The sequence below is a fragment of the Ursus americanus genome, chromosome 14, assembly GCF_024610735.1.
Source record: "Ursus americanus isolate L20-20 chromosome 14, mUrsAme1.1.p, whole genome shotgun sequence".
NCBI lineage: Eukaryota > Metazoa > Chordata > Mammalia > Carnivora > Ursidae > Ursus > Ursus americanus.
The window spans coordinates 38,418,087-38,442,333 of record NC_142140.1 but is presented as its reverse complement, the minus strand read 5'-3'; the positions used below and the strand labels follow the sequence as shown (position 1 = coordinate 38,442,333).

The 24,247-nt window shown below is 60.0% G+C and overlaps 1 protein-coding gene across 2 annotated transcripts in view; it reads right to left on the bottom strand.

Moving 5' to 3' along the window:
- CACNA2D2 (calcium voltage-gated channel auxiliary subunit alpha2delta 2) overlaps nt 1-24,247 on the bottom strand; it is a 141,657-nt gene that overhangs the window by 4,789 nt on the left and 112,621 nt on the right. For both annotated transcript variants that reach the window (XM_045807215.2, XM_045807216.2), the window contains exons 5-26: nt 19,907-19,951; nt 16,469-16,610; nt 13,340-13,471; nt 13,109-13,166; nt 12,166-12,216; nt 11,938-12,037; nt 11,677-11,835; nt 11,334-11,441; nt 11,154-11,232; nt 10,535-10,584; nt 10,272-10,361; nt 10,033-10,104; nt 9,756-9,830; nt 8,212-8,286; nt 8,063-8,134; nt 7,905-7,976; nt 7,740-7,801; nt 6,782-6,858; nt 2,891-2,951; nt 553-650; nt 241-331; nt 71-133 (exon numbers count right to left, since the gene is read on the bottom strand). In XM_045807215.2, the coding sequence (XP_045663171.1) occupies nt 71-133; nt 241-331; nt 553-650; nt 2,891-2,951; nt 6,782-6,858; nt 7,740-7,801; nt 7,905-7,976; nt 8,063-8,134; nt 8,212-8,286; nt 9,756-9,830; nt 10,033-10,104; nt 10,272-10,361; nt 10,535-10,584; nt 11,154-11,232; nt 11,334-11,441; nt 11,677-11,835; nt 11,938-12,037; nt 12,166-12,216; nt 13,109-13,166; nt 13,340-13,471; nt 16,469-16,610; nt 19,907-19,951 (1,832 nt within the window). The remainder of the gene's footprint in view (nt 1-70; nt 134-240; nt 332-552; nt 651-2,890; nt 2,952-6,781; nt 6,859-7,739; nt 7,802-7,904; nt 7,977-8,062; nt 8,135-8,211; nt 8,287-9,755; nt 9,831-10,032; nt 10,105-10,271; nt 10,362-10,534; nt 10,585-11,153; nt 11,233-11,333; nt 11,442-11,676; nt 11,836-11,937; nt 12,038-12,165; nt 12,217-13,108; nt 13,167-13,339; nt 13,472-16,468; nt 16,611-19,906; nt 19,952-24,247) is intronic.

The window sequence follows — 24,247 nt, the reverse complement described above, 5'->3', positions numbered from 1 at the left end:
TATGGGCAGTGGGACAGAAGCAGGGTCCCAGGCAGGGGCAGGGTGTTGCGTGGCAGGGTAGGTCACTTACTTGTTGGGGAATACTCGAGTGATGCCACCGTCGGTGGCAGCAAACACGGCCAGAAGGCTGTACCTGGGGGGCAGCAGGGAGGTGAGTCACAGGCCCGCCTTCTTCAGGGCAGGGCTAGGACGTCTGGACCCACCCCAGCCTCCTGCCCCCACAGGCTGGGTGCTGCCTACGTGTTGAGATCCTGGTCCCGCCACACACGCTCCACCAGCTGCTGTGTGATGCCGGTGTCCAAAATGAGGTTGTGCAGAAGGAAGTTGTTGCCTGGAACGGGAGGGCAGGGGTGGAGGGGGCGTCTCCCTGTGGCTCTCTGCCCGCTCTCCCCCATACACCCAAGGCTCCAATAAGGGCCTTCCCCACTGCCTGGCCCAGGCCCTGCCCCAGGCTTGGGTCTGCATCACACCTGCCCAGTCTCTGGGTTTTTTTGGGCTGCACCCCTGTGGCCTGGGCACTGCCCAGACCCGGCTGCCCCACCAGGCACTCACACTGCTTGGAGTCTGGAGTCACTTTCTCCATGAGCTCAATGAAGTTTTTCAGGAACTCGGTGTTGTTGTCTGAGGCATTCAGGTCCTTGCAATACTCTCTGGGGGTGGGGAGGGGCAAGAAGAGTGGGCTTGGGGGGCTGGACAGAGCAGTAGGGTTGAGGCTTCCCCACAGCCTGCCTGGCCATTGGCTGAGAAGCCCGGGCCTCAGCAGGGGCTGGTGTATTCCTACAGGCTACAGTCACTACATGCCGGGCAGGCTGCCATGTCTGAGTAGGGGCAGAGCTGACACAAGAGGGATGGTCCGCTTCCTCCAACCTGGCAGATTCTCCCGCCTGGCTATAGGCCCGCTGTGTAGCTGGACCCAGATGGCCCGCCTGGGAGGCCCCAGGAAAGGCCTCATGGCCGGCTTGCCCACCTGGATGTTGTGTTCCTGCGGGTACAAGGTGGGTGAAGAAGTCCCAGCACTGGCTTCGACAGCCTGAGTGTAGGACCTCTGCCTGCCGCTTCCTGGCTTTGCACCTCTGGACAACTCACTTAAGCTCCCCGAGCCTCAGTTTTTTCTGCCACACCACAGAGGGTATCAGGAAGTCAGTGGGAACACGTGGGGCCTCAGACTGGGGGTTCCTTCTGCCCGGGATGCTCTTCCCCCAGGTGTGGACGGGGGAAATCCCTCACTTCCTCAAGGGCCTCGCTGGGCTCCGGCTCTAGGTCCAGAGCGTGTGGGAGCTTTGGGGGCACGGGAGGCCTGAAGCAGAGGTTCGATGCTGGAGCCAGCCTGGAAGATCTGGGAGATGATGCTTCTTGGCAGAGAACTGCCTGGCAGCGCAGGCAAGGGCCATGAAGTGGGCAGGGGCGGACATGGGAGGAGGTCGCAGAGGTCGCCGGGACCAGCTCACACCCGCCCCGCTGGCTCTGGGCTTAGGGCTCTCTTCCCCAGAAAGTCTCGGCGAGCATTCCCTCTACCCTGGTAGACGGAGCTCTCTCCTACCCAATCTCTCATTCATACCCCTGCCACCGGAGACCTCCCCACTGGCCTGGATACAGCAACCTTGGGAATTAGCTAGGCCTAATTAGCTGTGCCAGGGCCCCCGTTTTGGTGAGGGCACCTGGGGCGGGGTCTCCAAGTCCCCACCTGCTCTCTGGCCTCGATGGCCTTTGTGCAATGCACAGCCTGTACTTCTGTGATGGGGGGCACAGCTGACACATTCAGAGTGACACCCGTACAGTTGTGCTTCAGCTACAACTCCCCTGCAGCCCCCCCGCCCCAGTCCCCCATATGTACATTTACAGCTGTGGATTACTTCACTCACTCACCCAACACATACTTATTGAGCTCTCCCGAGCCAAGGATACAGAAGTGACAAAAACCCAGTCCCCTCTCTCAGGGTCATGTGGGCCACAGAGACCTTTTCACTCATTCCCACTGTCACTCATGCCCCCAGCCCACCCCACAGTGCATTCAGACTCTTACAAATGTACATGATTACTCACAAACACAAACACACATCTACAGAGAGTCAAGAGAAATGTGTGGGTGCATGCACACACGTGCACACACATGGAGGTTAGGAGTGTCCAGAGCCCCCGTGTGGTGCCTGAGAGTGCCCATGGGTCTCTGTCAGCCGCACCCACCCGCCCTGTCCAAAGCCAGGTCGCGGGGGAGGCCTTCTCCATGTGGGGCAGAGGGGGGGCACCCAAGGATGTGCGTGTGCACGCTGAGTGTGCACTTCAGGGATGGTCCAGGGCGCTGGGCCTGACCCCTCACTTGCCAGAGCAGCTCTTCAAAGCCCTCGTACTCCCTCCCCTCCCCCAGTACCCTGTGAGCCACCACATCTAAGTTCAGCACTGCCCACAGGGGCTCTGGCTGGCTCATCCCCAGACCCACACAAACACTGACTGACACAGGACAAGGCTGGGGTGCAGGGTGGCGGGAGGAGGGTGCCACAAACCAGAGCAGCAGCTGCCCAGGGAGGAGTGTGCTGCGGACAGGACAGCATGCCCAGGGCAGAAAGGGTCCTTCCGGGTGGCCTGGGAGGGTGGGGAGGCTCGGCAGAGTCCGGAGCCCTCCGGCCCCAGGCCTGCAGCGGAGGGGGGGGGGGGCTGGAGCTGTGGGCGGCTGGCCACTGCTGCCTGGCACGGCTGCATGGCCCGGGTATGCACAGGGCCACACATACGGGGCTATGCACAGGGTGGGGCGGGCGACACCGCACAGGACACACACACACACACACACACACACACACACACACACACACAGCGCCAGGCAGCAGTGGAGGAGGCAGGGGCCGGGGCGGTTGGGGTTGGGGAGGACACCTCGGCAAGGCCACACGCAAGCTACCTGGGAGCAATGAAAACATGTCCTTCAGACTCAAAGCTGCTGGGGAGCAGGAACTCAAAATCTGCAACAGAAACGGGGGGTTATCCGGCGGGGGCTGGGGAGGCAGGAGGCCAGGGGGCTCAGAGCTGACGGGGCTGGAGGGACAGGGAAGAGGGTGGCTTGAGGGAGGGGGAGACACCAGCAAGAGGGAACCCGCCACTTCCACGTTCAAGTTCGAGCCAGAGAGAAGGGGCGGGCAGAGAGAAGGGGCGGGCGGGGAGGGGTGGAGGGCCTGTGGTGGAGACTAGAGCATCGCAGGAGAAGGGCAGTTATAGCCAATATGTTGCCCAGGCCTGGTCCTCTGTCGGCAGTGAGTCCCGTGGCGTGGCTGTATATGCTTCCATACGGCTGTATAGCACATATACACGGACACACACACACACATATATATACACACACTGCTATATATATGCATGGTCTGGGGGAGGCGCCGCTCTCGCTCTTATCACATCCGTAATGGAAAAAACCGCATGCTGAGCTTCCTTTGCCTCCAAAGAGACTTTGAGGAAGGGAATTGGCTTTTGGCTGCGGATTTTTATCTCTCTTTCTTTGCTGCAGCTGTTTGCATTTTGGTAGGTCTCGCTTTTGTTCTGTGTCAGGCATCAACATGGCCAAACCGAGGCGATTTCTCGCGGGCACAGACAGTCCAACCAGAGACGGTGCGGGCAGCTGGGGCTGGGCTGCAGTGCATTGTGGGGGGTCCGCGGTCCTCCCCGGGCTGGGAGGCTAGTTGAGGGGAGACTCTCGAGGTGCTTGGGAAATGTTCCCACGCTGTGGGAGGGGGCGGGAGGGCTGCTTGAATGGATACACCTGCCCTCTTGGGCTGGGGGCATGAGGGCAGGAGGCGGGAAGAAGAACGGGCCTCCACCCTTCTAAGACCTGTCTGGGTTCAGAGCCCCTGAAGAGCAATGCTGGGCCTCCGGAGGTGTGGGGTGCTCTTGAGGGAGCCACCAGTTGGCCTGGGCACGTGTTTGAGAGTGAGCACATATGTACATGGGAGAGGATGTGTGTTTGCATAAGCGTGCATGTGTCCAGGTGTCTCTGTGTGGCTTCTCCCTGCTGGGCTGGATCAGCTACCTGGCTGGTCTGCATCTTGGGGGCGTGCCCCTGCCCCTTGGCCTGTTGCACTCTGGGCAGCCCACCTTCCAATCCTGTCTTCACCAAGGTTCTGACCTCTCTGTCACCACAGGGCTTTATTTTTGCAGAAGAGGGGTCTTCTGTGTTCCCAGATACTCCCACAATGCACTGCAAGATTCCAGGAGGTGGACTTGGGGTGCCTGGAGGGGCTGGGCAGTCACTGGTTGGACTGTTGCTTTCTGATGGGACTGTGAGGCAGGGTTTGGACACAAGCCGACAGGGAACGGGTGTGGGGGAGGGGAAGGAGGAGAAAGAAAAAGGAGGTAGGGAGACTAGGCTGTAATTGTCATTGTTACCAGAGCCCTGCATTTCTGGGGACACTGGGAGGGATGTGGAAAGGGGAGAAAAGACAACTCAAGCCAGTGGGAGTAGGGCCTGTCCCCCACCCCCACCCAGGCCACTGGGGCCAGCTCTGTCCCTTTTGCTGGACTAGGCTGGACTTGGGCTTCTTGGGGAGCCCTGGCTTCCAGGCCATCCCCCCATGGCTCTCCGTGCCCATCTTCCCTGGCACTCCCTGGGAGGGGTGTCTCTGTGCATCAGTGGCAGAGACCCTCGCGTGCTTCCCTCTCTCACTCCCCTTATTCTCCACCGGAGTCTGTGAGTTCATGCCTACCTTTCTCCAGAGTCTCTGGCTTGGGTTATCTCTAAGTGCCAGAACCTATTTCTTTACTCCCAGGCTGATTCCCTCCAAGGTCTTCTGCTGGCCCTTGGGGTCCAGACACATTTCCTTTCATTCCTGGCTAGGCTCGCTATCCCTGAGTCTGCTTTTATTTCCCAGGGGGAACAACTTCTCCATACCTGACCACCTGTCCCAGCGGCAGTGGGCGCCGCAGTTGGGCTGGGCCGGTGGGCTTTAGCAAAGCTGTGAGCGTAGCGGGGTACAGGGGTGACAGCATCTAGGCCCAGGATGGTTGGGTCTGCCTTGCTCTCCCAGTGGCGTGGCTGATGCCCTATCTTGCCCGTCCCGGAATCAGGGTGGGGGGCTTCCAGAGTCTTCTGTCACCCCTTGGAAGGCTACCGACTTCTGGACCAACTGCCAGAGATCACAGGAGGGAGAACTATCCCAGAGAAAGCCTCAGGTGGCTGGGGCTTTCCTTTCCCATAAGTTTCTCATAAGCACCACTGAGGACTCGCGTCTAGCCGCTGCCTATCAGGCCCCCTGCCCTGTTGGGTGGGAGGTGGTGGAGAGGCATCCCAGCCCTGTCCCCACTGTTGAGTTGTCTTGGAGGGACAGAGAAGGTGGGGATGGGCAGGGACCTGCCCAGAGGGAGCAAGGAGGATGAGGGGGCCTGAGCTCTCAGAACACCAGGAGACCACCCTGCAGGCAGGGCCAGGAGAAGGGCCGCTGGCTGTCATAGGGGTTTAGGGATGAGGGAAAAGGCAAGAACTAGAGGAGCCAAGGGGATGCTGGGAGGGAGCCCTGGAGAGCAGGGGTTTGGCTGGTCCTGGGCAGGGAGGGGGGCAAGCAGGGGTTGTGAGGGTGGGTGGGGTGGGGAGAGGAGGGTGCACTGGTTCTGAATATACTTGCCCTTCAGTTTGCTGATTGGCACTGGGACAGTCCACCAAGAGAGAAAGCGAGGAAAACAAAAACAACACAAACACAAAAACAAACGAAAAGGGGGAGGGGAAGGGGAGGGGCACAAACAATATTTTATTCAATGGCTGTTTGAATGAAAATATTGTGTCTCATCATCATACCGAAAGGAAACTTCTTGCAAAAAACGACATGAGAGAGAAAGAGAGAGCGAGAAAACTCAAAGGAGATGAGCCCCAGTCGGCCAGGCAGGTGGGGGGCGCCCGGTGGGGCCGGAGCCCCAGCCTCCCTCCCAGTGACCTCGGGCGGTGGGCAGGCGGGGCCACAGGCTCCGGAGGCCTCTTGGGGAAGGCCCGGGGTGAGCAGGACATGCGGGGATGAGCCACAGGCAGAGGAGTGGGAGAGGGAGGGAAGGAAGGAGAGAGGTCCAGAGAGGGGGAGAGGGGGAGAGGGAGAAGGAAGAAGAGGCAGGAGGGTGGGATGGGGGGATGAAGATGGGGAAGGAGCAGAGGGAGGGAGGGAGAGAAAGTAGGGATGCTGGGGTAGGGGAGAGAGGGAGGGAGCAGAAGGGAGAGGGAAGGGGGGAGACAGAGAAGGTGGGGATATAGGGAAAGGAGAGAGGAGGAGGGAGGGAGAAGGGGAGAGGAGGAAGGGGAAGAGAAGGGGGAGTGAGAAGGAAGGGCAGAAGGAGTAAGACAGTGGTGGTGGAGGAAGGTGAGAAGGGCAGCTGAGGGAGGAGGAAAATGAGGGAGGATGAGTGAGGCGGGCAGAGGAGGGGGAGAGAGAGACCCTGGGGGGGGGTGGCACCACAGGGGAAAAGAGCTACAGGGTGCAGGGGAGAGGAGAGATGAGAGGAGGGGTGTCTTCCAAGAATGCAGCCCCCAGGGGTGTGCGGGGGAGGCAGGCTAAGGAGGGAAGACACGCAGTAGGAGAAACTAAAACCAAAAACCTCAACGGAAATCATGAGAGAATGATCTGGAACCAAATCTGAGAAAAGGCGGGCATGCAGATTTCCACAGACTTTCCGATGGCTGGTGCCCCAGCCTGCGGGCGCCTGGGGGGTGGGCAGACTGGGCAGGAGGGGCTGCCTTGCCGCCAGAGGCTGGCTATGCTGCCTGGGGCCGGCCAGGGTGCGGGGCAGAGGCAGGGTGCAGGGCGCAGGCAGGGGCCGGGCCACTTACACTTGACCTGCAGGATCTGGTCGCTGAGGTTGGCTTGGAGGTAGAAGGTGCTGTAGGGCGGGAGCACAAGCCCTAGGCTAGGGAGGAGGGGAGGGGAGGAGCACATGTCACTGCTGGGGAGAGGTGGGCCACACGGGCATCTGGCCCCCCACCCCAGGGCCTCCGAGCTGGGTAGAGTGGCCCAGGCTGTGACGTCCCCTCTCCTGCCCCACCAGGGCCACCTTTCCCTGTTAGCTGTGGGAGATTCATCCCCCAAACTCCCCTACATGCCTCAGAACGCCCAGCCCCAAAGCAAGTCCCCACCCTGCTTCCCACCCCCATCAGCCCCTCCCCCCAGGTACCCAGCCGCCTCCTCAGTCAGGCCTTGGTAGACTCACAAGGGACGGAGCAGTGTCAGTGAGCTAGGCTGTTGGGTGCACAGCCAGGGGAGTGGGGTCCTCGGCCCCCAGGGACTTAGGCCATGTGAGAGCCAGTGAGAAGCAGGGCTGGCGCTAACAAGGAGAGGAGCAGCCATAAGCTGGGACTGGGGTGTGAATGAGACCAGCTCTGGGGGGCACAAGAAGACAGCCTGCACGGCCTGGGCCTGACCCACAAGGGTACCTCCTCCGAGGGCTTGCGCCTGCCGAGAGCCGGCCTGGGGATGTGCCGAGGGTGACATCCTGGGTGCAGACACCCAGGGATACGATCCAGGCAGGGGTGACGTGAGAGGGTGGTGTGGCATGGGGGACATCAGATGCACTGTCTTGTCTCTGTCCTGTGCTCCCAGGAAATGGCCCTTGTTCCTGAAGGGCCAGTGAGAGGCCCTTGGGGGACCGAGAGTCCCAGGGTGAACAGCGAGCAGCCCTGGCTGCTGGTACCCCACTAGGATCACGGCTGCAGCCACTGGGAACCCACAGACTGGGTGGGGAGAGGGCTCAGACCCCACCCCTCCCTGCTGAGCCAGCCCTGTCCCACTCACCTGTAGTTGGTGCTCCTTATGGGCACCCAGGTGTAGTTCCGCACCACCTCGTCTACGTACCTCTGAGAGAAGGGGCTGGGTCAAGTACTTGGGCCAGTAGGCAGGGTGGGATGGGGTGCGGGAGGATGCCCACCCTGACTCTGGCACCCTCTACCATCTTCTCACCTCGTCCAGGGACTTGACCAGTGTTCTGATCTGCTTGTGGCCCTTGTTGCCATCAATCATGCTCCGACGGATCTGGAAGGGCCAGAGACGTGAGGGGTAGGGCCCCGACTCTCGGTGGCTCTGGGTGCCGCCCTCCATACTCCCCTCCTTTCCCTTACCTCCTCCTTGTTCTCATCCTCCAGCTCAGCATCCAGGAAGTCCAGGGTCACAGGCTCCCGGAAGTTGGTGGTCTGTGGGAGGCAGGGCAGGAAGTCAGGGGTCCCCATCTTGTAGGGTTTACCCTCCTCCTGGCTGTCCCCTGGCTCACCTGGGGCTTGAGGTTGGGGTGCAGCAACACGTAGCCGTTCAGGTCAATGGCAAACACGTAGCCGTTGGCTCCAAGCTGGGGGCATAGATGGGGGGGCTCAGAGCCTGGAGGGCCGGGGAGGGATTCCCCAGACTCTCGAGCTCTTCCTCAGCCTGCTTTCCATACCGCTGAGGGGTGCCGTTTGTCTGCCTGGGCCAGGGGCCCCCACAGGCCACGTGGCCTTGAACCTATTTCTCAAGTCAAGCCCAGCACGCTGGTGTCCCTTGTTGAGGCTGATGGGCTCCATGGGACCATGATTCGATTTGGCCTTTTGTCCCCACGACTCCGGGTTCTCTTGGAGCTGTCAGTCAGCCATCCTGCTCTGCCTCCTCTGGCCCCTCAAGGCTGCCGTCCCCTCTCTATCCCCTCCCCACTACTGCCTCCTCCTGGTGCCCATCTCAGAGAGTGCATAGGGTGGAGGGTACCCCCTTAGCTTTCTAGGCTGTTTTCTCACTGCACATGGAGGCCAGTGACATGGGGCCTTCATGTGGCTCCCGCCTAGGCAAGCTGTCACACATGTCCCATCCCCAACCCCTTTCACAACCGAGACCGAAGCTGTCTTAGCCACAGGCCCTGGGCCAGCCACACTGACCTTGTCCCTTTCTTGGTTTATGATCTTGGTTTTCACCTTCAGTCCTTTGCTCAAAGAGTTTCCTGTAACTCCCAGGTATGCCTCCTGTCTATCTGACCATCCAGGGGTTAGCAAACTATGGCCCATGGGGCATGCCTGGCCCGTCCCCTGTTACTGTATGGCTGAGAATGTTTTTCACATTTTTCTTTTTTAAAAAGATTTATTTATGTATTTGAGAGCAAGTGAGCATGTGTGCATGTGTGCAAGGGGGGGGAGGGGCAGAGGGAGAGACTCTTCAAGTGGACTCCCTTGCTAAGCCTATGTGGAACTCTGAGCTGAAACCAAGAGTCAGACGCTTAACTGGCCCTCCGGTCTTTTTATGCTTTTTTTTTTTTTTTTAAGATTTTATTTTTTTATTTGACAGAGATAGAGACAGCCAGCGAGAGAGGGAACACAAGCAGGGGGAGTGGGAGAGGAAGAAGCAGGCTCATAGTGGAGGAGCCTGATGTGGGGCTCGATCCCATAACGCCGGGATCACGCCCTGAGCCGAAGGCAGACGCTTAACCGCTGTGCCACCCAGGCGCCCCTAGGCTTTTAAGTGGTTGAAAAAGATCGTGACATGAAAATTATATGAAATTCAAATTTCGGGATCCGCAAACAGAATTGTATTGGAACACAGCCGTGTCCGTTTATTTGTTGTGTCTATGGCCATTCTCAGTATGACAGCAGACCTGAGTATGAATATTTACGCTGGCAGAGCATAAAACATTTAGTGTGGCCCTTCATAGGAAGTTTGCTGACCCCAGCTCTAGGCCCAAGGTCGCCTCCTCCAGAAGCCCTTCCTGACTGCCTGAATTCACAGGTCTCCTCTGCTGAACCTGGCTTGTGTCCACGTGGGAGGCAGAGCTGGAGGGATGGGCAGATGGACACTTACCGTGTAGTTTGGAGTCAGCCTCTTGATGTCATTCAGAGCCACATCGATGCCCATCACACCCAGGATCAGCTGGTTCTGGGAGCAGAGGCATGGGGTCTGCAATGGGCTCAATTCCACGGGGGAGCCCCGCTGTCCAAACCTCACGCCCAAGGCCTCAAGCTGCTCACAGCCTCTGTCCAGTCTGAAGGCCTGCCTGTCCCTCCTCCATCCCAGGCCTGCTAGGGCTATGCCCAGCCCCCTCACGCATGCCTAGCCCTTCCCTGGTAGGGAACCTTACCTTTTTTTCCCCAGGGCCATCCTGTGTCAGGTTGAAAACAGGGAGGGTCCCTGTCACCACCAACCCCAGCCCCTGAAGGGAGAGGAGGATGATAGGTTAGTCTCCTGTGGCCAGCCATGCCCCACCCTGAGTGTTCAGAGGATGGGCTCAGGCACAGGCCCCTTTTTGGTTTATTCCCATAAGGGACCCTGAAGGAACTTGACCTTGTGGGCACACCTGTAGGGGCCCAGGGGCCTTACCAGAGCATCCTCATACACGTTGGTCCATTGCACCTGCTTGGCCTCCTTGCCCGCCAGCACCATGGGCCTGCCCAATACATCCAAATATTCCTGGGGAGAAGGTGTCAGGGGTCACAAGTCCACCTGCCCACTGCACCTTCCCTGTTCTGCCTCCCTGTACATCAGGAGACCACCAGGGGGCGCTCTCAAACCACAGCAGCCCGTCGCTCACACTGTGCCCAGGAAGCAAGGGGCTGGGAGGAGGGGGGCCCCTAGGGTCTCACCTGCGTGTTAATGCGGATGGCTCCAATGGAAGGGATCTCAAAATAGTAACCTGTGAGGGAAGGTGAGGCAGAGGTGGGCCTAGGTGGTACCTGGGACCCATGGCACAGGGGCTCCTGTACCCTGGGCTGTGTCTAGGCCTCCTCTCTTCCTGGTGTCACTCCTCCCAAACTCCTATCCCGTGAGTGCTCCCTTCCCGCTTCCCCTGCCCTGTCAACGGGGCCGTGGTAGGGAAGGGGCCCTAAGTAGAGGGGTGTAAGGACGCAGAGGCAGGGTGAAGGGAGAAGCCTAAGGCTGAAATCCCTCATGCCATGATGGTGGCGACATTCAGGGGCCAGGCCCACATGCACAGAGTGGTAGCTTGACCAGCAAACAGACACAGGAGCAGATAAGCCAGGAGATGGACGGACAACGGACAGACAGATGGACAGAAAGATGCTCAGTCAGATGGACAATGCACATGGCCGGATAGAGAGATGGACAGTCACATGCACAGGAAGCTGGACAGCGGGTAAACAGGCAGCTGGAAAGCTGGACACACGGATGGACAGATGGACAAGAAACCCGATGGACAGCAGGGCATGGCGGGCAGGCCCCGGGCGGGGACGCCGGACGAGGTACCTTTGTTGGCGCAGGCCATCCACTGCAGGGGCGTGACGTCGTAGTTGTGTTGCCCCACGGAGAACGTGAACACGCGCACCTGTTTGGGGCTTGAGGTTACTGCCGTGGGCGTGGGCGGACAGCCCTCCTCAGGGCCGGGCCCAGGTCGGGCCCCCCACCCCCCCCCGGGCTGAGCCTCACCGTGCGGTTGGGCCAGTTGTACTTCTCGAAGACGTCCTGCACGCGGTCCTCACCGCCGTCCGTGAACATCATGATTACCTTGTTGCAGTTGGCGCGGGTGATGTTGGACTGGGCAAGGGTAGGTTTGGGTCAGGTGGCTCTTGGCCCCTCCGTGGGCCAGGGCGGGGTCTCCCTCCCCCTGGAAGTCCCGGCCCTCGGGCCCTCCTCCCCACAGCAGACAGCGCTATCTTCCCAAGCAGCCTGGTGGGCGCTAACAAGGCCATTCGTCTTGATTTCCCTGGTGTCACCAAGCCCGGGCCTCTGTCTGTCCCCAGCCACCCGCTCACCCACCCCCGGCGCTCACGTTCTGCAGCTGGTCGAAGGCGTACTCAAAGCCGGCCTTGTAGCCCGTGGTGCCCTTGGCCACCATGCCCTGCACGGCCTCCTTGAACACCTTCTTGTTGCGCACATTGGCCTGCACCAGGTGCGTGAAGCATGACACAGGCTGCGCCTTTTCGTTGAACTGCGGGGACAGGGAGGGTGGCGAGTGGCCCCAGGCTGGCCGCGGCATTCGGCACAGGGTGGGGTGACCCATTCCTCACCCGCCTGCCGCCGTGGCACTCACCGAGGCCACGTTCACATAGTCATCGTCCGAGAGCGTGTCCAGCATCTCACAGACGGACGTCTTCATCAGCTTCAGGGTCAGGCCACTCACGCTGCCGCTCCTGGGAAGGTCATGGAGGCGCCAGGTAGGCCTCAGCTGTTCTCCTGCTCTTCCCGCATGAGGGTCCCAGGCGGCGGATTCTCACCCCTTGTTCCACCCCCACCCCTCCTGCAGGCATCGCTCACTCACACATCCACGATGATGACCATGTCCTTGGGCGACGAGGCCCCCTGGATGTACCTGCCCGGGAGAAGCCTCAGTTAGGGCCGGCCTCACTGGGGCCTTGTGGGTCCTTTCTTCCTTTGCCCCCATATTGATTCAACAGGTTTCTACTTAGCATGCACTGCATGCGCGAGACAGCGATCTAGGCACCGGGGTATCACATTTAATAAAACGGTCCTGGGGCGCCTGGGTGGCTCAGTCGGTTAAGCGTCTGACTATGGCTCGGGTCATGATCTCGGGGTCCTGGGATCGAGCCCCGCCCCACATCATAGTGTCCCCACTCAGTGGGGAGTCTGCTTGTCTCTCTGCCCTCCCCCCACTTGTGCTCTAATAAATAAAATCTTAAAAAAAACCCCAACAGTCCTTGCCCATTACATGATTGACCTGGTCTCCCAGCACATGAACGAGCCCAAGGGGGGGTGAGCAGGTGACCCAGAGAGGGGGCAGGAGGTATGTTCCCTGGCCTCAGTGGCTTGTCATGTCCCCTGGCCCGGGACAAGACCCCAAGGTCTTGAGTCCTAGCTGTGTGTGGGATTGAACAGGGAGGGAGGGGGTCACGGGGTACCGCAGGAGAGGCAGAGCAGAGGGTGGGGTGTCCAGGGCTCGGATGGGTGGCGTGGGGGCTGGCGAACTGACAGAGGATACATCCACCCTTGGGAACCCCCACTGGCCCAATCCCTCAGTCCCGAGGGGGTGGAGTGCCAGGCAGTGGACGGGGGGCAGAGGCAGCTGGGAGGCCTGCCTGGGTGATGGGATCCATTTTCCAGTGGCAACGATGTGTGAAATGAAAATTGGATAGAGCTGGCTGCGCCCTGCTCCGAGTCCTGGATATCGAGAGGGAGGGGAGCAGGCGGCAGAGGCGGGGGGAATGGAGAGGGCGTCCCTGCCCAGCTCCTCCTTGCTCACTCACCAGGGTCTCCTTCGGACATCGTACAGGTCGATTTTCTTGGGGGCTCGCCATGGGGTGGCTGCAGGAGGAGAGAAGGCGAGGGGTCTGGCAGGGAAGGGCCTGGCCAGGGCAGGCTGGCCTTGCAGGGGGGGCTATTTCACAGCCCACAGGGGGACCAACCATCCCACATGGCCCAGGATAAGTGGGCTGGTGACAGAGGAGGGTGGGCAGGAGCGATGGGCTGACACCCACCTGGGTAGTAGCGAGTGACCCCTGTGGCACTTCCGAACACCTGCCACAGCAGTGTGGGGTCCTGCCTGCGGTTCTCGATGAACACGTTCTCCAGGGCCTCCGTCCAGTTGAGTTCATTGAGGATGACAGTGGCTGTGGGGGAGACAGGGAGTTGGGGTGAAAAGCACCTGGGCTGTCCCCCTGTTGAACCTCACCACGACGTCCATGCACATACCCCCCACTTAGAAAGCCTCACCTGCTCTCTGTCTGGCGGGGCTCTCATTCCTCAGGGCTCAGCTGAGGGCTGCACCACCTCCAGGAAGACTTCCAGGTCCTCAACCCCTCCCAAGCCGGCTAAGCCTACCCTTCGGCCAGGCCCGTGATCAGGGCAGCCGTGGCCTGTGGCCCCTGGAGAGGGGCTGCCCAGGTGGCAGGGAGTTGTCAGTTGGGATGCCCGTCCAGCACGCTGCCTGGAGCCTGCGGCTGGTCCCCTGGGAGCTCACCCACTCAGCATGCACTCCGGGCTGCAGCCACCAGAAAGCAATTAAGGGCCCGATGATGGGGCTGGAATTATTCAGCTATTAAGGTACCTGATAAGCTGGAAGCCACTCAGCTCCATGATTAATCAACTGGGGCCAGGAGCAGGCAGGGGTGGGGGGCGGAGGCTCTTGGAGGGGCAGGGGCTGTGCCATGATCCTGCTCCAACACAGGCACGCGCGTTTGCAAACACATACACGTACACGCACACAGTCTATACTCGCTAACCGGTATCTCTGCACTGAGCCTCCGTGTTTCCAGCCAGATGTGTGTGCGTCCCTCGTCCTCGAACCTACCTGCCCAGCGGCCCGACGGCTGCGTGGGCACAGGGGCATGCACGCTCTACCTACACCGTGCTCTGCTCCCATGGGTCTTGCTCTCCAACCCCCCATGACCAGTGACCCCCACCCTCCCTCTCCCCTGACCTCTGTGGTGGCACACGTGTGATCCCCTGGCCAGACCCACCCCGCCGCACACTCACAGAGCGAGGCTTCTCTCCGATGAATGGGCTCGGTACTGTAGATCCCTCAGCCAGGGCAGAGACTCAGGATGGCTTGGGCAGCACCCTCATCGCCCGACTCAGGACAGCCCTAAATCTGGCTCATGTGTGTGTGTGTGTGTGTGTGTGTGTGTGCACGTGCTCTCTCACGCGAGGCGTATCCGGGTCTGCGTAGAGGACCCTCAAAGAAACCCGCCAGGGGCGGGCCACCTACTCCTGCCAGGCCTCTGTACTTAAACTCCCTCCCCCAGGGCTATGTTTTTCCTCCAGTTTCTTCCACTTCCTTTCTTTGCAGGCGGAGCCCTGACACCATCGCCCCGAGATGCCTATCACAGATCCACCCCAAGTGAGAATCAGAGCATGCCTTCCAAGGGCTCGGCTCTTCGGAGCAGAGCCTCTGAACACTGAAGCCTTTAAAGCCCACGAAAAGCTGGGACTGAAGAGACAAAGGCGCAGGGCTCTGCCCATAGCCCAGGGGGCGCTGACACGTTCCTGGGCACGCAGCACTCCGCCCTCCAGTGTGGGGCCCCTGCGGCATCGCGTGTCTGCTGCCTAATCTCTCTCCCTCTGCTCCCGCTCCCTTCTCTCTGTCCTTGTAGCTTCCCTTAACTGACCATAATGTGAAAACAAAACACATTTCTAGCATTGGCTGTGCCTATCGAACACTGTGTTATGGTCCTGTTCCTAATTTAGAAACTTAGTGAGTCGAACAATTTCTATTTTTCTCTTTAACGAAAAAATAAAGCCGGGATCTCCAGTGTTTCATACAGTACTGCCTGCCCTGGGAGAGTCTGCCTGGCAAGCCCCAGCCCTCGCTGGGCCTCGGTTTCCCCATCTTCCCGAGAGGCTTAGAGCCGACTGTCCTGGAAGCCCCTCTAGCTGCTGCCAGAGGGGCATTTCTGACTCAGCTCAAGAGCCAAGAGTAGACCCCCTGCCTCAGCTGGGCTGTCCGTGCAGGTACCCACGAGCACACGCACACGCCTGCATTCACGTAAGACACACTTGCGCACACACTCCAGCCTCCCCGCGGGACAGGGCCTGCTGCTCAACCCCACGCGCACACACCCGCACCCACGTGCACACACTCTCAGATCACTCGGAGTTGGGAAACGGGGACCATGCCCCCTCAGGCAGGCGATTACAGATTTAATTAAAAGTGACAGAGTAAATAAAAAACATATAAAATGTAATTTGTGTGGGTAGCGAGGGGTGACTGGGGAGGGCGGTGTGGCTCCTGTTTTAATTAGCGTGCCTGCCTGTGATAGTGCTGCTCCTTGACTGGCTCGGGCAGGTGGCCTGTGGCAGGGACGGCAGGGGTGGGGGCAGCCTCTATCCTCACCGCCCCCCCCCCCCCGCAGGCTGCCTAGAAGGCCTGGCTGACCCGAAGGGTGGAGGGGGCCTTCCTGAGGACCCTGGAGGATTCCCCGCATTCTGGAGACTACCCAGAAGCTCTGGGACCTGTGTTCCAAGACCCTTCACCCAGTGGGCCCCTTGGAGTCTGAGGCTGCGCAGTAGGTGCTCACAGAATTATGCCCAAACCACCAGACCCCAGGGTCCTAAAGCCCGCTGCTAGAGCTCTCTCTGTAGTGCTTGACTCTTGGTCTCTTCCCCCTACACCTCCCAAGATCTTCAGGAAGTTCCTCCTCATGTCTGACTCAAATCCTTCCAGCTGTAGTGACTTGGTTTCCCCACTGTGCGAAGCTGCCCTGTTCCTGGACAAGGAGGGAGATTCTCCAGGGCTGGTGTCCGTGAGTGAGGGGCTGCTCCCTGTTCCCCCAGCCCCTGTGTTCATCCGATGTGGTAGCTCCTCAACCATTCCTGCATGGGGCCCGGGAATGGGGGATGGCGGGGAGGAGCTGTGCTGGGGGCACGTGGGGCACATGTGTACACAGGGGCAGGAGACTGCGTGCATGGGGTGAGAGTCAGAGTTAGTGTGAGGCCGTGCCTGAGAATGACTTGACGCCCGCGTGCGGGTGAGCACATGTGACGTTGGGTAGAGGGGGCTGAAGGCAGATGGCCCTGGCTGAGCACCGGGGACCTGGCAGTGCCCAGGCTGTGGGCCTTGCCCCCATGGTGGCGGCGGAGGGCGGTTTCTGATCGCTCTGCACACTCACAGCCTTTGTAGATGTCCGTGGGGATCTGCACGGCTGTGTACGAATAGTTGACTTTGTTCTTGAAGTTTGAGTCCTCAACGAAGTCCAGCCTGAGGGTGCTGACCTTGGACCCCCTCTCCACATCCTCACTCTCAGGGTCGTCCTGCAGAAAGGGATACCCCCCCCCCCCGCGGTAGTGTCAGGGCTGGAAAATGGTGGAGTGGGGTCAGATAGCTCTGCAGGCAGGAGAGGGCCAGAGTCTAGGTGATAAGGGCATCTCGGAATCTGAGACTACTGCAGTCAGAGATGGGGAGAGACACAGGGACAGATGGAAAGGGGGTATGGACCCCACCCCCAGGAGGCCTGTGACTCCCACCTGCCCCTGCCCACCGCACCCACCATCCCTGCATTTGCTAAATCCAAATTCCAAAACCAAAACCAAACCGACCCTTTCCCACATTCTTGAAAAACAATTATCAGTGAAGGAGACAAATCCCAGTGAGAAGGAGCAGGCTGCAGACCTCTGCTTACAAGGACGGGCTTGTGTGATCACAGGGAGGTGATCCCTTCTCAGGAGCCTTGGGCCCCAGAACCCCCACTGGGCCCCACCCATCCCCTGTATGGAGCTCCTTTGGCATCAGGGAGAGGGTCCTTGTCCCCTCTGGGGGAGGGTCACCACCCCCACAGCAGGTGGCTGTAGGCGCTGAGTTTGAGGGGGAGAGCAGGGCTGGGGTGGGGGCTAGCATGGAGACCTGGTAACTTCCAGAGGGAGGGTCCTCAGCGCTTGCTAGCGGCAGGACTGCAAAGGCCCCTGTTGACTTTCTAAAATGAGCTGCAGCCGTCTGACAGGTGCCAATTACAGCATCTCTCGGCCGAGCAGGCTGGGCATGCGCCATGCACCCCCGCCCACCACCACAGGCTGGCAGGAATGGGTCTGCAGCTACAGCGTCGGTGCCGCAGCCGAGCGGTGGGGGTGGGGTGGGGGTGGGCAGGCACGGGTGCAGGTGTGCAAGGGGGAGGGGAAGATTGTGGCAGAGAGTGAAGTGGAAGACAGGGAAGAGCCAGACGGGGAGGAAAGGAGGGATGGAGACCAAGGCAGGGCAGGGGCAAAGCTGGGGCGCCTTGTGCCTTGGGAGTAAGGGGTGTAAGCAGCTGGACCATCCGATGCCCCCTCACTGCCTCTCAACCCCTGTGATCGATGTCAACACCAGGCTCAGCTCCTTTCCACCCCCTTGTGGCTCTGCTGACCCCACTGCTCACTGGGTCCTGGGCACACCCGCTGTGTTCCTGCCTCCTGCCTGTCTTGTCTGGGGAAAGGGTGATCGTGCCTCCCCACCCAGCCAGATGTGCTCTCCCCACCCCAGGAGTGCTCCGGGTCCGTCTTCTGGCCTGGGGAATGAATTATGGCCTGGATGGGGCTGCAGCAGGCTGACCTGTGTGGGGGTCGGCACGGCTCTGAAGGGTCTGCAGCAAAGATGCTTTGCGTCCCTTCAGGGGTGGCTTCTGTACAGCAAAATCCAAACCGTCTGCTGCCCTTCCCTCGCCCCTCACCCTCACCATGTGTGCCACCCTCTGCCCACCCCGCACACCCTAGGAGGACCCTCAGAAGCTCCTGGGTGCTGGGTAAAGCCGGGGCAGGCAGCTGCCGAGCCTGCCGCCTCTGAGGCGTGAGCCGCTCACGTTCGGCTTGCAGGAGGGGGAGGTGCGGGAGAAGAAAGCCCCCGAAATGTCAGCGGCAGATGAAGGGCGCTGGAAAATTTAATCTCCCAACTTTCCCAACTAATGTGACATTTGGATTCTGTTCTGATAAGCTATCAGCTGGCGAACTTTTTCCTTCCTTCTCTTTCCCCCACCCCCACCTTCTGGCTGGTAATTTAAAAGTAAATGGTCTAGAAAGATCTCTAACTGTACCTCTGGCAAAGATTAAAAAAACAAAACAACACAACAAGCAGGGGAGTCGGCAAATGCGTGCGTGTCGGTATTTATAGAGGGCCGTGCTTTTGGCCTGATCTTAGCCCAGCTCCAGCCAGGGTGCCTCTCTGTCCTGGGGCTGTCCCTACTTCCTTGAGGGGCGGTGCGCAGGGAATCAGTGATTTAGAATGGGGGTGGGGGTGGGGGTCTTGGGCACAGGAAGTCCAGGGGATTCTGGCAGGGGCCCGGGCACCAGAAAGGCCAAGGAGCCCCTCGGCACCACCCCCACGCCCAGGGGTTTTGTACGGTGGGCAACTGCAGTCTCCTGGTTTATATTTAATGCACTGATTGCTAAAATTGCAGCCTGCTGCTGAGGGGGGTAAGGAATTAGATTCAGGGTCTAATTAAAGGTTCGCTCTTCATTTGAATTTCAGATTCCAGCTTTAATTTTAGCAACTTCTCTGGGAGCCACGGAGGCTCAGCCAAGGGGGAAGCACACCTGCTTTAGCCCACCCACCCCTCCTTCTCAGGCCCCCTGCCCGCCTGCCCTCCTGAAGGCTCACCCAGGCCGGCCTGGCACCACGGACCCTCGGCAGGGATCCCTTCCTGCCTGCCCAGCTCCTGGGGTCATTGTCTACCTCCCGCTCGCCCCAGGAAATGCCCCCAGCCAATAAGCCTGGGAGAGGAACCCTGGATTTGGGGTCTCCTGCCCCAGCCAGAGCAGGTGGGACCCCAGAGAGTGAGCTATTAGGACACCTCTGTTAATAGAGGAGACAGTCAGGCTCAATGACGTTTGCCTCCAAGGCAGGCAGATGGACTTGCGCCTTGGCGGCTTCACCAAACACTGTCTACTCTGCTCTGCCCTCTCGGACACTCTTGCCTCCTCTGTAGGTCCCCTGCTACCGAAATGGCCATATGGCTTTCATGTGAGGCCTCCGGTGACGGGCGCCCAAGCAGACATGAGCCAGTCAGGGGCACAGAGACAGAGGAGCAGCGTGGGTCTGGGCTGTCCAGTAAGCCCCAGCGCCATCGCTGCCGAGGCAGGGACTCCAGCAGAGCCCAAGCCCCGTCCTTCGTCTGAAGAACAGGCATAGGGCCGGGCTGCCTCTGCAGCTGGGGCAAGCCTGACTGAGCTCGGGGGAGCCCCGACGGTGGGGCCAGCTGTGGGGGGCTCAGCACACGGAAGCTGCTGCTCGCCTCACCCCAGGGAAGGTAACTGTACCACCTGAAACACACCACAGCCACATCCCGGCCCTGCCTGCCCACCTCCAGGAAGCCCTCCCGACTGCTCCCTCTCTTCCCTGCTCCCATAGTGCTCAGCCTCCTCCATGCCGGCGCCTGGACTGACCCACGGGAGGAGATCCAAGTGCCTCCCTACTTGCCTGGGGTCAGGCGTGGGGCCTGTGCCACCGCTACCTTGCAGGGTGACCTCAGAATGTGGGAGAGCGCTGAGACCTCACACTCATTTCACAGCTGAGGCTACTAGCCCAGGGAGGGCATGGGGCTCTGGCTGCTCTCCCCCGCCCCCAACAGAGGTAGGGCACTCACCAGTTCAGCGTCAGCCTTGGCATCATAGTACAGGATATCTTCTTCCTGGTGGGAGACAGAGGCCTTGACCCTCACGGCTCCTCACGAGGTTGCCTGAAGTGCAGCCAGGTCCCCCTCCCCGATCCAGAGCGGCCTTCGGGAGGCCAGGCATGCCCGCCCCCGCCCCAGACGGACCCCCCCCCCAGGGGCCCTCACAGGCTCCAGGGGGATGTGGTGCCCCAGGTTGGGTCGGGGCTCCCCGGGGCTCCCTGACTCCAGGACCAGGGTCTCAGCACAGCAGCCCGGCTGAGAGGTGGGGTCAGAGCCAGCCTACCGGGGGAGTGAGGAAGATGGGAAAATAGAGAGTCTGGGCCAGAGTGAAATAATGACTCGACACCGCATCTTCCAATTTCTTCTATTAAAAAGCCTGCTCATTACGGGCATGTACTTATTAATTATCTGTGATTTGTTGTGAAATGCAAGGGGGTTTACACAACAGGAGCGGGAGAAAACAAAGCCCAGCCCTGCGCCTGCCTCCCCGGGCCTGCCTCGCCTGCCGGTGTGAGCCCCGCCCGGCTCGGCCGCGCCCGCCTGCCCGAAGCCTGGGTTCTTGGCCATCTGCGCGTCATAATCACCGGCCACCCCAGGGACCCGTAACACAAATGGGCTAATTTCATGTTTAATGATCTTTAATCAGAACTGAGGCTGGCTGACAGAGGCCGCCAGAAGGTGAATCTGGTGCCGTCAAGGGCCACCGGCTCAGGAGGGGCCACCCCACTCACGCCCCTGTGGGCTCTAGGGTCAGGACACAGGAGAAGGCCACTGTCCGAGTCACCCGCCTCTAGTGCTCCTCAGCGCTGTTCCGTACCGCCAACATCTGGTTCGTGGCCCTGGCAGCCTGTTCCTCTGTGGTCTGGAAATGGGGGTACTGACTACGTGTGCTCCCAATGGCCTGACTATAAAACAGCAAAGCACAGAGCCAGCACTTACTCTCCGGGGGGCAGAAGCCACCCTGGCCACCCCTCTGCTGTGTGACCTCAGGGCTGCACTGCCCCCTCTCAGCTCCGGCTCCTCAGGCTTCAGGGAGGGGCTGGGCCTCGGGGACCGCACAGGTGCTGGGCCTGAGGCCATAGTCTGAGGCGGTCAGGATGGGGGCTTGTTGTGGGGACAGTTGTGAGTTGTCTCCCACCAGAGGTCTGGGGGGTAGAGGCCACAGGCTGGACCTGTGAACACAGTCCAAGCATTCTGCAACACTGAGTCCGCGCCGGGCACCGTGCTTGGGCGAGACCACGGCAGCTGGATGGCTGGAAGACCGGAGGCGACCTGATCGCTGCAGTGACCAGGGGCATGTGCGGCGTCCAGCGCTTCGCACATCTGTGTTACAGGGCTCCCCCAAGAGCCCTACGACACCCCTCATAGAGGATGCGGTAGGGGTAAGAAAGGCTTCGCACCCAGGCTTCAGCCCGCCTTCCCAGTGCATCTCTGACCTTTGCCGCACCACCCACCCAGAAGTCCAGGAAGACTGGAGCCGGTGGGCCCAGGGTGGGGGCTGGGGGCCGGGGCCCAGGCTCCAGGGTGCTCGGCCTTCCCTTGCGCCTGGCTCCGACCGAAGCACATAATGAAAGCTGACATTACATCAAACACAATAAGGAGTTTCGGTTGATGAAGATCATTCCTGAACACACAAACCCATTAAACCGAGGGGAAAAAATATCAATTCAACACACTCGCTGGCAAAAAGAAAATGTGATTTGTTATCTAAAAGGGGGTTATAAACACGGTTCTGATGCTCTTTCCCTCCATAATGAAAACAGGCGGGCGCGGTGGGAGGACTGCAGATTAGAACACGGGGCTTCACTCACCAACTTTTTAGGCAAACCTCCCGCAAGGACAGGAAAGGGCATGGGTGGGGGTTGGTAACTCCGGGGCCCCCAGGAGACTCGTGCTCCTCTCACGGGCCGGGCTGGGTCCCGCCTGCACTCGGGCCACCCCTGGGGAGCACCCCTCCAGCTGCCCCAGTGGCTCCCTTTGTCTTTTTTTTTTTTTTTAAAGATTTTATTTATTTATTTAACAGAGAGACAGCCAGCGAGAGAGGGAACACAGCAGGGGGAGTGGGAGAGGAAGAAGCAGGCTCATAGCGGAGGAGCCCGATGTGGGACTCGATCCCGGTACGCCGGGATCACGCCCTGAGCCGAAGGCAGACGCTTTAACGACTGCGCTACCCAGGCGCCCCTCCCTTTGTCTTTTTGTCCTGCTGTTTCATGGTCTTGGCGGAGAATCAGATGCTGGTGGCCTCGGGGACACAGGGGACATGTGTCCTACAGGAGGATTCCAGTCCCCTGTAGACAATGGGTGAGGCTCAGGAATCTGTATGTGGTCCCTGTGCCCCAGGAGGCAGGACTCCTCCCTACCTCTCTACCTTGAGAGGACCAGGCCATGCCCCTTCCTTGGTGGAGGGAGGATTAGTATGGGATGGTGGCGGGCAAGGTCACATGTGTGAAAATACATTGTAAACACAGCTGTGGTCTCTATGCTCGATGCGGTGTGGAGCTGGGGGTGGGGCAGGATGGGGCCATCAGGGTTGGGGTGGGAGGGTCCCTGGAAAGGCCTCTGCACTGCTTCGGCGTGTGCAATGCCCGGTGGCCACCATTACTGTCCTGCCGTGGTTAGACCACAAGGATGTGGTACCTGGCGATTACACGCAGGGGCCCAGGACTACTCCTGGGGGTCACCTCCATCTCATCAAGGAGGCAAGGGTGCCTGTTAAGTCCTGTAGCCTCAGTAAGGCTTTCCTTTGGGGCCTTGATTTTCCACTTACAAAGTTGGGATGACGATGCTTCCGCTGAGGCCGCTATGAAGGCAGGGAGCTGGGCCTTTCCAGGTGTGCGGGCCAGCCCTGCCCACGGGGGCCCTTATGTTTGCAGCTCCACAGCCCTGGGAGGGGCCGGAAGGTGGAGGAGACCCTCTGGTTGGGGAGAAATGGGCATCCTTAATGTCTGGGGTCCACACCCAATACCCCCTTCTGTTACCTGGTATTGTAGGGGCCATTTTGCTCAAACTTGGCGGGGGTGGGGGGAATCACCCCTTCTGAACTCACATTTCTCCCTCTTATGGATTTCTGTACACAGATGACACATGAAGGGTGGGGCTGGGCGGCCCACACGCCCTTTGCAGAGACGACACATATACTCTCCTTAGCCAGAGCTGAGCCCTAGAGAGAACACGAGGGGTGCTGGCAGGTGGGAAACAGGGTGAGGGGGTGAGCATGGGGTGAGCATGGGGAATAGCATTTGGTGTCTAGGTCTGGTACTGTGGGGTACAGTGAGGATGCTTGGCCTTCCTGCCCTGGCTCACGGCCAGCTCGGCTCAGCCAAAAGGACTGTTTTCTGAGAGAGCCGTCTGTCGCGGCTTGGCAGAGACGCAGGCAGCAGGCCTGATGGCTGGGGCAGACCTCAGGCCGGGGAGGCCACCTGTCCTGTCCAGCCGGCTCCTCTGGTCTGGTCCAGCCTTCACAGTCTCCCTTTCAGGTTCCCAGACAGAGCTACCTCTCCCATCAGACGCCCCCCAGGGTAGGGCTATGTCTCCCCCTTCAGACTCCCCAGGGTAGGACTGCTTCCTCCATTAGACTCCCAGGGCAGGACTTTGTCCTCTGCAGGCCCTGGTGTTGTCACTGAGGCCCTGGGGCCAATGGCCTCTCCTGCCTCCTCCACCCATGCCCTGGCCCAGCTCCTCCTGGTGGTGGTTTAGATGGCAGACAATGCTGGCACAGTGTGGTGCTGGGGCCGGGCACCGTGGCCAGCAGGCGGGCCACCTTCATCTACCCTAAGTGTTATGGGCACCAGAGCACCTGGTGCCTGTCTGCAGGGTCCCGGGAGGTGCTGCCTCGAGCAAGGGCCACGGTTTCCCTGGTGTCCAAGGGCTGCGGCCAGGCCTGTGGCTAGAGGTTCCCTGCCTCTGCCACAGCCAGTGTGTGGGGTCATGGCCTGAGACTAAGAGTGGAACAGGGGGCCTTCACGCCCAGACCTCTCTTTCTCTCTTGTGCCAGCTCTGACCCTGTAGACCCCAGGATCTCCTAAGTTCCTGGGCTCTGTCGACGGTCGATGGTGTGTGTGTGTGTGTGTGTGTGTGTGTGTGTGTAGCTATACCACTGTCCACTTCTCAGAGGTCTGCAAGTAGACCTACAGTGTGCTGTTGACATAGGGAGGGCCATACCCTACAGTGGATTCCATGTGCCAAGCATCTTCTCTGTGCCCAGATCTGCTGGGAGCCATTCTCCCCATCTCAGAGGTAAGAAGACTGAGGCCCAGCTGCTCTTGGCCAAATCTGTCCACGGGCACTCGGCTGGGCACATGGACAGGTGGT